Below are 12,131 nucleotides of genomic sequence, written 5' to 3'. Positions count from 1 at the left end.
GTTCCTGTGGTAGGTACCCATGGAGGGTGTCGGAACACTTTTCAGAGGCCATGCGGCAAGATGGAGCTACCTAGCCCAAATGTGGAGGTTTGAGGCCTTTTACTCCCTATGTTCCATGGCCCGACCTATTATAGGTCCTGAAGAACTAGGCCAAGCACCCCTTCAGCACTTGACTCTCAAAGGTAGTGTGGGTCGAGGAGTCCAAGGCTTCTCGAGGAGGAGGCAGATGCAGCAGATGAACACAGGCTCACAACTCAAAATACTTTCAGTAGCAGCAGAAAATGACTGTCCAGTCAAATACTTGCTTTTCTTGAGGTCAGTCCTCTAGTGTCAGATAGGGAGGTTCCTGAGTCCCACTTTCCTCTCTTAGTTATTCCCCATTCACAATACGCAACACTAATGTTAGGGCCTGCCCAGTACGGGTCTGAATCTTAGGAGTTCCACTTAAACTCTTGCAAAGTAAAACGTATTCCCTGACCACAGTACTATGAGGCAGAACAAATTCCTCTGGGCCCTTTGTCCCTGTGATCAGTCTAATCTCTCCCACGGGGTTGCTCTACTGGACTCCTAGTGGGGAGCAGCACTTTTGGCTTTGTGGGGGCAGCAGCTGGTTGTCTGTGGCACTTCCTCCAATGACATGGTAAGTTCCAATGATCTCTCTCACAGGTAGGGGGACGACTGTTCGGTTCAGATGCTTCAGTGGGAACTTGGGCACTTGCAGTTCAACATAAAGGCCTTCCCTCTCTGCATTAGCAATACCATGCAATGACCCTTAATCTTTACGGAGGCCACACCCCCACACACCTCCAGATTATGGGGTCACCGACTGATTGAGAGCACAGTAATGCACACCTCATGGTGGCCCCCTCTGGCATATGGGGTCACCAACTTTACTCAGCAAACGGGCTATGTCCCAATCAAAATGGCAGTAATGCACTTTCAAGTCGGCCCATACTGGGCTGCCAACTTTAACCTGCATCTGGGGACAGCCTGATCGGTGCAGCAACTGCTAACTTCACGGTGGCACCCTCTATTATCTGGGGTTACCAACTTGAGTCAGCACACAAGCGACAGCCTGATTGGTGCTGCAGCTGCTTCCTGGCACCTCATTATGGCGGTCTACTTGCCAGGATCCTCCACTAGAACTCGCTCCCTGAAATATGGAAACATCTCTGTCATCACTCTCTGCTGCGAATAGAAATGAAACTATTGCTTCAACAATACACTTGATTTTACTTTGATTTTTGTTACTGTCCGAGTTCTCTCCAATTGCACCCATAGAATTAGCCCACCCCTTGTTCATTTATTCTGAAGGTGCAATAGTATATAGATCTTATAGACTTAGTCAACATTCAAGCACAGTGCACTCACACAATTAATGTCAATGCATCCAGCCATTTCCTTAAGCATAAAAATGTATTTTCTCACAATGCTGTACCATGGAAGGTCAATTGTTTTTCCTTTTTCCGTTACTGAAAATATTTGTCAACAGTTTTAAAAAAATATTTAAACAGATATGGACACCGTAACAAAAGTAAAGCTAAGAGTAGTTATGAAGTACTTCATATTTGTCATACAAATCATGAACATTTACCATAGAAAAGAAAATATGAATTCATATTATGTACCTGATAAATAATAACTTAATCAGAAACTCTAATTAGGAGATTGGTTTCGAATGGAAATCTGAGTCATATTTTAAGAAATTAATTATGAAAAATATTGGTTACATGCCACTTGACTATACACCAAATTTATACACTGTATACACAAGGCTGTTTTCAATTTTTGCCTTCAAACCAATATTGTCCCTACTATTAAGTACGACTTTTGAGTTGAAAGAATACAGTATGTTGAAAAGCACAACTCTGAAAGGTTTCTTAAAGGGTAACTGAGCCAGCAAGAATAGTGGGCAGCTGTAAAGAATCAAAATCACCAGATAATTTGAATTGTATGTTACATTCCGTGCTGGAAAGCTACATTCACAAACACAGGCAAATATGCCACTTTTGGCTGCATGTGACAATGTTATATCCCACAGGTGTCTATGTTTAAAGGATAACCTTTGAGAGAAAAAATGCAAACTACAGAAAACATTATTCAGAGCAGCCGTGGACCATGCAGGTAAGAGTGGTGTGGCAGTGGGGCGGGGATGGGGAGGATTTCAACAGACGACGAGGAGGGAAAATTAATTATTTATTTAATTTTCCTTCATGGTCATCTGCTGAATCCCCCCACCCCGCAACCTGGCCCCACCGCTCTTATCTTAAATGGCCGCGTATGATTATGAGGCGCCTGCTTCCCGTTCCTCAATCCACGCCTGCTTCTATCTCTTATAGCGAATTAAGAGATATCTATTTATTGAGGATATTATAAAGGAAGCGCCTATTCTGCTGTGGCACTCGATTTGGACAGAGCCAGAAGCAGCACTGAATGGGGATGGCATGTTCCATTACCTCTCCTTCGACCACCCGCTTGAGATACCCTGGCTGAATTATATCTTAGATAAAGCCAGAGGCAGCACTGAATGGGGATGTCATATTCCATTACCTCTCCTTCGACCACCCGCTTGAGATACCCTGGCTGAATTATATCTTAGATAAAGCCAGAGGCAGCACTGAATGGGGATGGCATGTTCCATTACCTCTCCTTCGACCACCCGCTTGAGATACCCTGGCTGAATTATATCTTAGATAAAGCCAGAGGCAGCACTGAATGGGGATGTCATATTCCATTACCTCTCCTTCGACCACCCGCTTGAGATACCCTGGCTGAATTATATCTTAGATAAAGCCAGAGGCAGCACTGAATGGGGATGTCATATTCCATTACCTCTCCTTCGACCACCCGCTTGAGATACCCTGGCTGAATTATATCTTAGATAAAGCCAGAGGCAGCACTGAATGGGGATGTCATATTCCATTACCTCTCCTTCGACCACCCGCTTAAAATACCCTGGCTGAATTATATCAGGAAGGCATATTAATCTTTGAATATTCCTTTTATCTTCACTGAGGGGTGTTTCAACTTTGTTTGCTCGAAAGTAGAATTAAAGGTCAGATTATGTGGGGTGGCGCGCGTTGCGAGTGATCGATATGACCTGTTGAGGAGCTCTTTGGTCTCATTTATCTACTCCCCCAGTGTGCGACTTGCAGCCATATCAGAGTGACATTATATCTACCCACCATAGGTTACATTTAACCAGTATTTAGTCTTAATTTAGTCCATATGATGGTGGCGTAACTATTGAGAGCAGAGAAAGAATGGTCGTTCCTTAGATGGACAGTCTGTCCAATGCACGATACACTTTGTTTTCTTTTTTACTTTTTATCGCCCTATTAGAGAGTGATTTGTAAGACCATGTCTTAAATTCTAGGCAGGGTGGGCAGGTCTTGCGGTTTCTTCAATCTGTTTCCAATGAGCTAATAGCCCTATCTATTGTAAATTTTATTTCGGCTAAGGGGTAGATCAGGATTTCCAAGTTGCGAATTTCAATTAACTCAAACGTGAAAACATTTTAACATGCATACATATAACCGTCTCACAACTACACATGATAACTGTTTTTTCTCCATAAATAATATGCCTGATCCAAGAGAAAGCAATTCTTTAACACTTCTGACAGTTTTGGTGCGTTTGCCCCCGAAAACGGATTTACCCTTTCCACTTGACAGGAGTACATTTCCTGCAGTATCAATGATGGGAACATGCCTGCCAAAAGTTTTAAAATTCTCCCAAACTCGAACTGGTGTAATATTACCTTTGAGAAAATATGTTCAAAAGTGTAAATTTGCATATTTTTGACCACTAAAAAGCAACTTACTTCACACCAAAAATGGATATAGAAGCATAATTGTTTTGTGGATCAGGCCCACTGTGTTCCAGAAACAAAAATACAAGGAAGAGAGCCACAAGCATACAAGAAAATGCTAATGCAAGGCAAGCAGCATGGCCCAGGCTATATGTTCTTGCTCCCTTAATTAGCCCTTGTATTGCAAGGGGACTTTTGAGTCCCTGCCCAAACTACTTAATATTTGGGATTTCAAGATTCATGGTTTATTGGATCTGTATGGGTGTTAATAAGCCGCATGTCTTTTTAATACTTAAGCATGCTTCAAAAACATCGAAAATATCTAAATTATATACTTTGTGATACATTGGAACTACTGCAGAAGAACAACTCGTTGTATAAATTAAACTATTGTAGCAGAAAAGAACAACACTATAGATGAACCCATATCACATTACAAAATTCCCTTTAGCTGCCAGTAGGAGTAAATTAATACTGAAACTCACATACAATCCCAGCATGCTGTCAATTATTTATGTATCGTTTTCATACGTTGTCACTCACTCAAGCGATTATAGTTTGAAATAGTACATGGTATTTATTTTACGTTGTTTCTTACACGCTGTAATATTATCCTTAGTAAAATCCAGCCATTGGAGTATACATGATCAGAGCAGCAGAAACCCAATGAATATAATAATAATGGCGCCAGTCACACTTTGCATGCAAAGGGCCATTTCCTTTGAATGAGCTTTTACACACCTGGGCATGCGTAGGGCGGTGACCCAGAAGCAACTCAGCAAACATTCGGAGTGGGATGGCTAAATGCCATGGTCTTCTTGCTACCTGGTAGACAGTGTAATTTATGACAGGTATCAAAATAACCACAACATTGTGGAGGGAAACGTCTGAGGGGGGATTGTGTAACTGGAATGTTCATAACCACCAAAGTGGAAGGCCAAGGTGTGTATCACATTCCAATTTATGAATTAAACTACACTTGTTAAGTGTACTTCTATCTAGGAACAGGGTGTCGAAGTGCATTATTCTAGTTAGCTTTTCCCCCGTCATCATTTTTAGGACATAAGTTAGAGTTGTGTAGATGGGAAGGGGTATTACGATGGTAGGAAGGTGGGCGGGGGGGGGGGGAGGGCAAAAAACACCCTGGAGAGGGTTACTGTTCAGAAGCTGTGAGCCCCCCCGAGATGAGGAGCTGGGGTCGTAGACATGGAAGTAAGAAGCAGCGGTGGTTGCTCAGGAAACATATAGGTTTGCAGCTGGGATGGAGAGAGTTTCTTTGTGGCAGTGGAAGACATCGGAAGGGGATATGTGCCGCTTTACTTTCATCATTAATTTTAGCCTTTTCCCTTTGCATGGCAAAATTAATAAATCCTCAGTCATTTTATTTTGACTCTGAGGCTGTGTACCTTATTTCCATATGGAATGTTGTGTATTGTAATGTGTGAATGCTAAATATAGATTATTAATGGAATGCATTATAGTCATTAAATCGTATATGTTAGATTTGAGACCAGTGCCGGATTTTGCACATCTCTATGAAGTAGTTGGCCAAAAGCTGCGCACTCTTTTATAATAAGGACATACTATCGCATGCATTAAGATTCTAAGGCACTCTTAAATCCCCGAATTTCCATGAACTGGAGTTATGTGAAGATATGCTGCCTGAAAAGTGAAAGAGGCAATTCTGAACTGTTTATTAAGGTGTGGATGTTATATATGCCAATTACTATTAAAGCTGTAAATATTTCCTTTTCAATGAGGTACATTTTCTGATGCAACTGGGCAAACTTAACTGTGCCCTCTTCCTTTACAATCATTTTGCTTTAAATGGGGTTCCTTCACATGTATGTGCTCATTTCACCACGCCGCCATGTGCAAAATAGGCAGCACCTTCACTAATTGGGCATTGTTTTGGAAAAACAAACATTTTGGGTTATTAAATCTGCATTGATAGGAACAACATTTAAGAGGCAAACCGAAAGTCTATTTTTGGATCTGCATTCACGATTTTCCCTCATATTCACATAAATCTACCAATGGCAGCTAATGGCAAAATAAAAAAAATGTAAACCAGGTATGACAGTTAATGTGATCATAACATTTTCATAAAGTTTATTTTCTTAAAATATATTTAGAACACATTTCCAGGATGGTAGAAATTGTGGAAAAAACACGATGCAGCGAGTTCTGTGATTTTTGCAGTAAAAAGAACATAAACAGTTTCTGCTCTCTGCTCCTCACTACTAGAATAAATGAGAAATTAAATATACAATCACATCTGTTGTTTTTGTTAATCATTGATGTGCTTTTTTGCAGAGTACACCTCTTTATTTACTGTGCCAATGTTTCTTTAATACAACAACAAAATATGCAGGCAAAACATACTTATTCTGTGTTAAAATACAACCCTTATTTCTTGAGGAGCAGAACAGATATAGCTTTCTTTTTGCCCCCTTCTACAGTTTCTTTTTTGCCATTTATTCTTCCTCTTGACAAGGACACATTTTGCTTGATTTCTCTCCCTTGTTTCTTGCTTGTTGAGGTTACTAAAGGTCACCGGCCTTCCATTGGTCCATGCCAGGTTTCCATTAACATCAGCTTCCCTCAAACCTGAAATGGGAAATATAGAATACATTACTCAAAGAGTATCGATATTACTTAATCAGAAAAACAGTTCTGTTCATAAAACTCTGTAGTGTTCTACTTTATACAAGTGCATTATTGTTGTGCATAAATGCAAGATTCTTTAGGGGACTGGCTCACTGGTGAGCCAATGGAGATGTGCTATTGACACTACCTCCAAGTGTTTATAATCAAGATGTTGAAGTCACCAAAGGGTTTGGCAACCACATAGAATGATAATATTAAGGCATATATCCGAGTGTCATTACACAGTCCTCGAACTCCTTGAAAAATCCTCATTACAAACATTTGAGGCATTTTATTAGTTATCATATACGATCCTTCAAATACGTTATATGTAAAAATGCAAATTTACAATCTGCACATGCCTACTTTGTTACAAGAGATTTCAAAAATATAAAGGGTACAGTAGTTTAGTTATGGTGCCATCATCTTTAAACAAGGGAATAAAATGTATGCACCTGTTAATTAGTAAAAGACAAACCATAATACTGGGGAGTGGGTCCCTTCAATCACTATTCCCTGGTGCCTTTCCACCTAATGCTAGTCAAATGTGTCTACAGAGATGCATTAGACATTAAGAAGAAGGTGGTCTTTAGTTTTTTGAAAAGTGCAGCTAACAATCTGTGTTTACATACTAAGCACAAAATGAGCATTTTCAGACAAAAGTTGTTATGTGGCAAAACATGCTTGTAGAGGGCAATTAGAGCTGCTCCTCGGGTCTGCCATAGAAATGTCATCACAGACAGTGTACACATTTACTAGAATGTTCTTTTTTGACAGATAAAGTACTATTCTAGATGAACCCATGCTAAGAGTCTCGGGAAGGGAATGAAAGAAAAGAGAGTTTTGGGCAGAGGGTGGTGTGATGGTCGTCTTATTTTCAGTCTGTCCTGCTGGTATCACCAATAACCTGCAACAAAGTACAAGTAAATAGCAATGTGTCCTTATATGAAAAGTGATTTCTGATTTCATAAAACATTAGAAAATATGTGATTTGTCTGAAAAGAAAAAATACATTGGCCTATGCAATATAAATATCAGTTATGTGGCAAGAACTGAATCCTTTACTTGCCGCACAAAGTCCAAAGCTTTCAACTGGAAGATATCAGAAGCAGGGTTAATTTTGACCCCCCTCACCCCAAAAAAGACAAAACGAAATGTCAAAACTGCACATGCCTACTACCAGGGCTCGAGTCGGGGTGCCACGCGGGTGGACGGCGTCCCCACACTTATTTTACCGGGAGCTCGATAGCTGGAGCAAATGGAGTCACACATTCACTCTTTGGCCTCTTTGAGGCGAGATCGGAGCTCATTCAGAACGCTGCTCACGTGCTGGCTTCTCTGATGCAATCGCATCTAAGGGCTGAGCGAGGGGAGGCAATAAGTCTGATGGTGCAAGCCACCTTTCGTGACGCCACTTCCTATCATGACGTCAGCGTCCCCCCACTTCATTTTTTCAGGACTTGGGCCCTGCCTACTACATTTGTATATGTTGCAAAAAAGCACTCACTTGCAAATGATCACCATCATACCACTACTGCTAAATGTACCGGTGTTGCACAGATCTCCCAAATGCAGACCCCTTTAAAAACATACTACAAATTTTCAAATATTCATCAGAAGGACGATGTGCCTTTTTGACTCTGCAGAGTAGGAAACTAAGTGCAAATTTTGGTGACTGTACATTATCATACCAAGGTTCTAAAATGTGGTAATTACTATAGCAGAATGTTAATTTTTGCCCAGGCACTTCTTTGAAGATATGAATGATTCTCTGCAATGTTATGACAGAGCCACTATATATATTTTTTTTAATTTATCATTCCAACGCAGCTTTGTAAAACAGGTAATTTTAAATAAAAAAACTGGTAATTTTAAAGAAATAAATATGTGGGAAAGCTTAGTTTGAGGAAGGTGTGGCCCAGCAGAAAACTGCAATATCTAGTAACTCAAAAATCAAAAAATACATTAATTAATAAATAATAAGCATAATGTAGCAGGTAGAGAGGGCAGATTTAGGAGGAAAGTAAATGTGGCTGAGAGAAGGGTGGTGGTACAATTGAGGGGCAGTTTATTAAACAAACGATTTAAAGAGAGAGAGTAGGAAACCCCAGCCATTCTCTTGGAATGCTGAAAATAAAAGAAAAAGTAGAATCCCAGCAATGTCAGAAGTGGAAAGGTATCAGTCAATTAATCATAGAAATGGGATATCAAAATTCTCAGGAGAGGGACAAACATAACAACAGGGAGGAAAGGCATCAATTCAAGATCAGGGAAGAGAGACATGCAACAAATCCCTATAGCCATGTGCAAGGGACTGACCAAAAGCCCACTCTATGTATATTGAAAAAATAGGTCTGGCCAACAGACAGCTAAAGCTGTCTGCAGCTGAGACCTAAAAGGGATGCATTCTGGGTTGCTTACCATCCACTCTGGTGTCATCTTCTTGGGCAAATACCTTAGGAGCTAAACCACTTTTTTGACCCAAATACCACTCACTGCACAAAATAATAATTTTTTGGGTGGATATTCTATCTAAAAATGGATTTCTCTCCATTAGAATACTGCACGGTGGCCAGCCTGGATCTGGAAACTTTTCTTCAGCAGTGGTCCTGCATGCTGCTAGTTAGTATTGTGTGACTCCGGACTGGCTTCATACTGCCCAGGATGTGATGGAACGGAGCACACAGAAGCAGCATTCTTACATGCTGATGGCAGTTTCTTTTTTTTTAACCCCTTTCTGTGCCCTCAGACACAGAGCATCAACAAATGTTGTTACCAGTGTGCTGAATACTAACTTTGGCCATTATACCAAAGCAGTACCTCCCCACTTGAAGGGTCTCTGGAGTGGACACCTATCAAAACGTCCTGTTGGACAGAGTAGGCAAAGTGTCCTTCCTGCTGGACCTGACTGTCAAGGCAGTAGTGCTTCATGAATGTATACATGATGCTTATGTAGTGGCTTGGCAGGTGTCAAGGACAGGCACTCCAAGAGCAAAAATAGTAGAAGCACCCTTAGCCCTGGTAAAATTCGCTCTCAGACCTTCCGGTGGTCGTTTCTTGGTCAGTGTGTAGCAGATGTTGATGTGATAGACTATCCACCTCAACTGGGCTCGCTTTCAAAAAACCTTCAATTTCTTTCCCCTGAAAACCCCACAATAAGCAGAGTGCTAATGTGTATTCTTTGGTACAGTCAATGTAAAAGCTTTAAACCCTTTTGGGGTGCAGCCCATAGAGCCTCTCCTTTTCTTTTGAGGATTAAGGGGGAGAAAAGAAAGCTGGCAGGGCGATGGATTTCCCAATGTGAAAGTGAGTCAAAACTTTTGACAAGAATGCCATAAAAGCCCTCAGCACCATCTGTCCGGGGAAAAAAGGCAGTGTATGGCAGTTGCATTGAAAGTGTCTGGGGTTCCGACGTAATTGTGATGTGGAAGACAGTCTTCAAAGTCAGTAGACTCAGTGAGCAACTATGCATCGGTTCAAAGGGCTTAAATATGAGAAACATCAAGACTATGTTAAAGTCCCACTGTGGCATCACAAATGGTTTGGGAGAAAACCTGTTTGTCAAACCTTTAATACATCTCAACAGAACTGGTGATGTCAACAAGGATGGTTGAGCCAATGAACATAGAAAGGCAGTAAGGGCTGACAAATACCCTTAAATAGTGCCCACTGAAAAGTTTTGCTGGGCCAAAGAAAAAACAAACAAAAAGATGCCCAACAGCTTTGCTTGTAAGAGATCAGTCTTCCGAGCACCACACCAGTCCACAAATTTCTCCCAGTGCCCTGCATAATTTGATTTAGTGGAAGAGCACCTAGCGGCATTCACCCCATCAGGTGGCAGATCAAAAGTAGTCAGTTGCTGCCCCTCTATCGCCTTGCATGCAGGTGTAGATTATGCAGATTGGGATGGAGTACTCTGTCCTGTTGCAAAAGAATATCCTTGAACAGTGGTAGCCTAATCGGAGGACAGATGCTCATAAAGGGCATCTCTCTCTCTCCTAGCCCAGTCCAGAGCCACTCAGATGAATTGGGCCCATTCAGCAAAGGGATTTTGTGCATTTTTAAAAACACCCCTATGCATTACAATAGATGGCTAGAAATGTACTCTCTTGTCTTCCAAAATTATTTTTCATGCCATTAGGTAAAAGGTCATATTCCTATGTTAAAATCAGAGGATCCTAGTGTGTCTTATGTCATTTCTATTCTCACTGGTTGTATAGTGTAACCACCTACACCTGCCATAAATGTGGGGAGGGATTTTAGCTCAGAATATTGGTTAACTGCAACACACTCTTCAAAGACAAGGGTCTATGAAGCAATTACTGGTGACATAGTTGACCTCCACTTTCTATATTGTGTATTATTGTGTCTTTGGTCTATGGTCTATGGTCAAGCTTGATTAAACACACATCCCTTCTGATGTATGCAAAATATTATTCCAAATCCTAATGGACTTTGAGCCTAATTTTGATGAATTCCCTTTTCTATGTACAAGGATTTTACCCACGAGGCTATGGTGGACAGATGCAATATTCTTAATGTGAGCAAAGACTGAGATACAAAAGAACATCCAATAAAGGGCTCCCCAAAAAATAACTTAAGACTCTGGAATGGGGGACACAACACATCAAACACTGGTATATTACAGTATAATTCCTACATGGGGCTAATCCTAAATAAACACTGACCCAACAATATCTTCAATCAGTTTTATTTAATGTCTTCATTTAATTATAGTTTTTTTTAGAAATTGTAGAGCTGATGTTTTTTACCTGTGATTTCTCATAGTGATGGTTTGGAGCAGGATTCTTGTGAAGACATTGAACATGTGATTAGCTTAAATGACAGGGTGTTTATTGCTGATAAGGTGATCTTGCTTCAGGAATGGAACGACAATCCGAAACATTGTGTGTGTCAGCGCATGCTTGAGAAATTATTGTCCAAGGGAGTCCAAGAGCTCTATTACTCGAAAGGTTAATTCCCTTTTCAAGGTAAAGGATGAAGTGAGTGTGGAAGGGGTATTTCTTATTAGATATCACTTGTTGATTACTCCAGAAGGCTTGAGAGGGTCACTGATCACAATTGCTCACCACGGCCATGTGGGGATGACAATTACCATGAAACAAACTGAGGTTGCATTATTGGTGGCTTGGTATGGCAACGTGGAGGTGTTTGTGAGTGGCTGTAGAGTATGCCGAGCGATGCGTCGGTGTCAATCCTGCAATTGAGGAGAAAGGTTGGTTTTCTCAACACAATGATGGTGATGTGCGGTTCTGAAGACGAAGCACCAGTTTCGAGATGAGTTGGTTCCGAGGTCTCTGCACCGGGATCCTCTATGCAGTCGATCATCCTTCCGCAGTGGCGGTGACGTGCTGGCTCCGATGCGGCTATTCTAATGGAGACGTGCCGGTCCTCTCCCTGCAACAGCGGCAAGGCATTGGTTCTGTTATACCCAGTGGTGTCTTTGAAGCGGGGAGACTTCAAAGAGGGGCTTTGAAATGCGGTACTGCATTTTCTGCACTGGCTCCAGACTCACTACAGGGGGTTAAGCAGTCCTTTGTGTGGGGACAGGACACAGCTCATTCAGGAATGAGACAGTGCTCAGCTCCACCCCTCCATCAAGCCAGTTAATGGCCCATTAAAGCCCATCAAGTCACACATAAGCTCCCAT

At 41.3% G+C, this 12,131-nt stretch overlaps 1 protein-coding gene across 1 annotated transcript in view; it reads right to left on the bottom strand.

The window, feature by feature from the left end:
• Positions 1-5,898: 5,898 nt before the first annotated feature.
• LOC146834868 (FRAS1-related extracellular matrix protein 1-like) overlaps positions 5,899-12,131 on the bottom strand; it is a 991,143-nt gene continuing 984,910 nt past the window's right edge. Inside the window, exon 35 of the mRNA XM_085602468.1 lies at positions 5,899-6,421. Coding sequence (XP_085458594.1) covers positions 6,207-6,421 — 215 coding nt within the window. The 3' untranslated portion in view covers positions 5,899-6,206. The remainder of the gene's footprint in view (positions 6,422-12,131) is intronic.

The sequence above is a fragment of the Triturus cristatus genome, chromosome 4_2 (assembly GCF_964204655.1).
Source record: "Triturus cristatus chromosome 4_2, aTriCri1.1, whole genome shotgun sequence".
Taxonomy (NCBI): Eukaryota; Metazoa; Chordata; class Amphibia; order Caudata; family Salamandridae; genus Triturus; species Triturus cristatus.
Note: the sequence above shows the minus strand (reverse complement) of the source record. Positions and strands in the feature narration are given on the sequence as shown.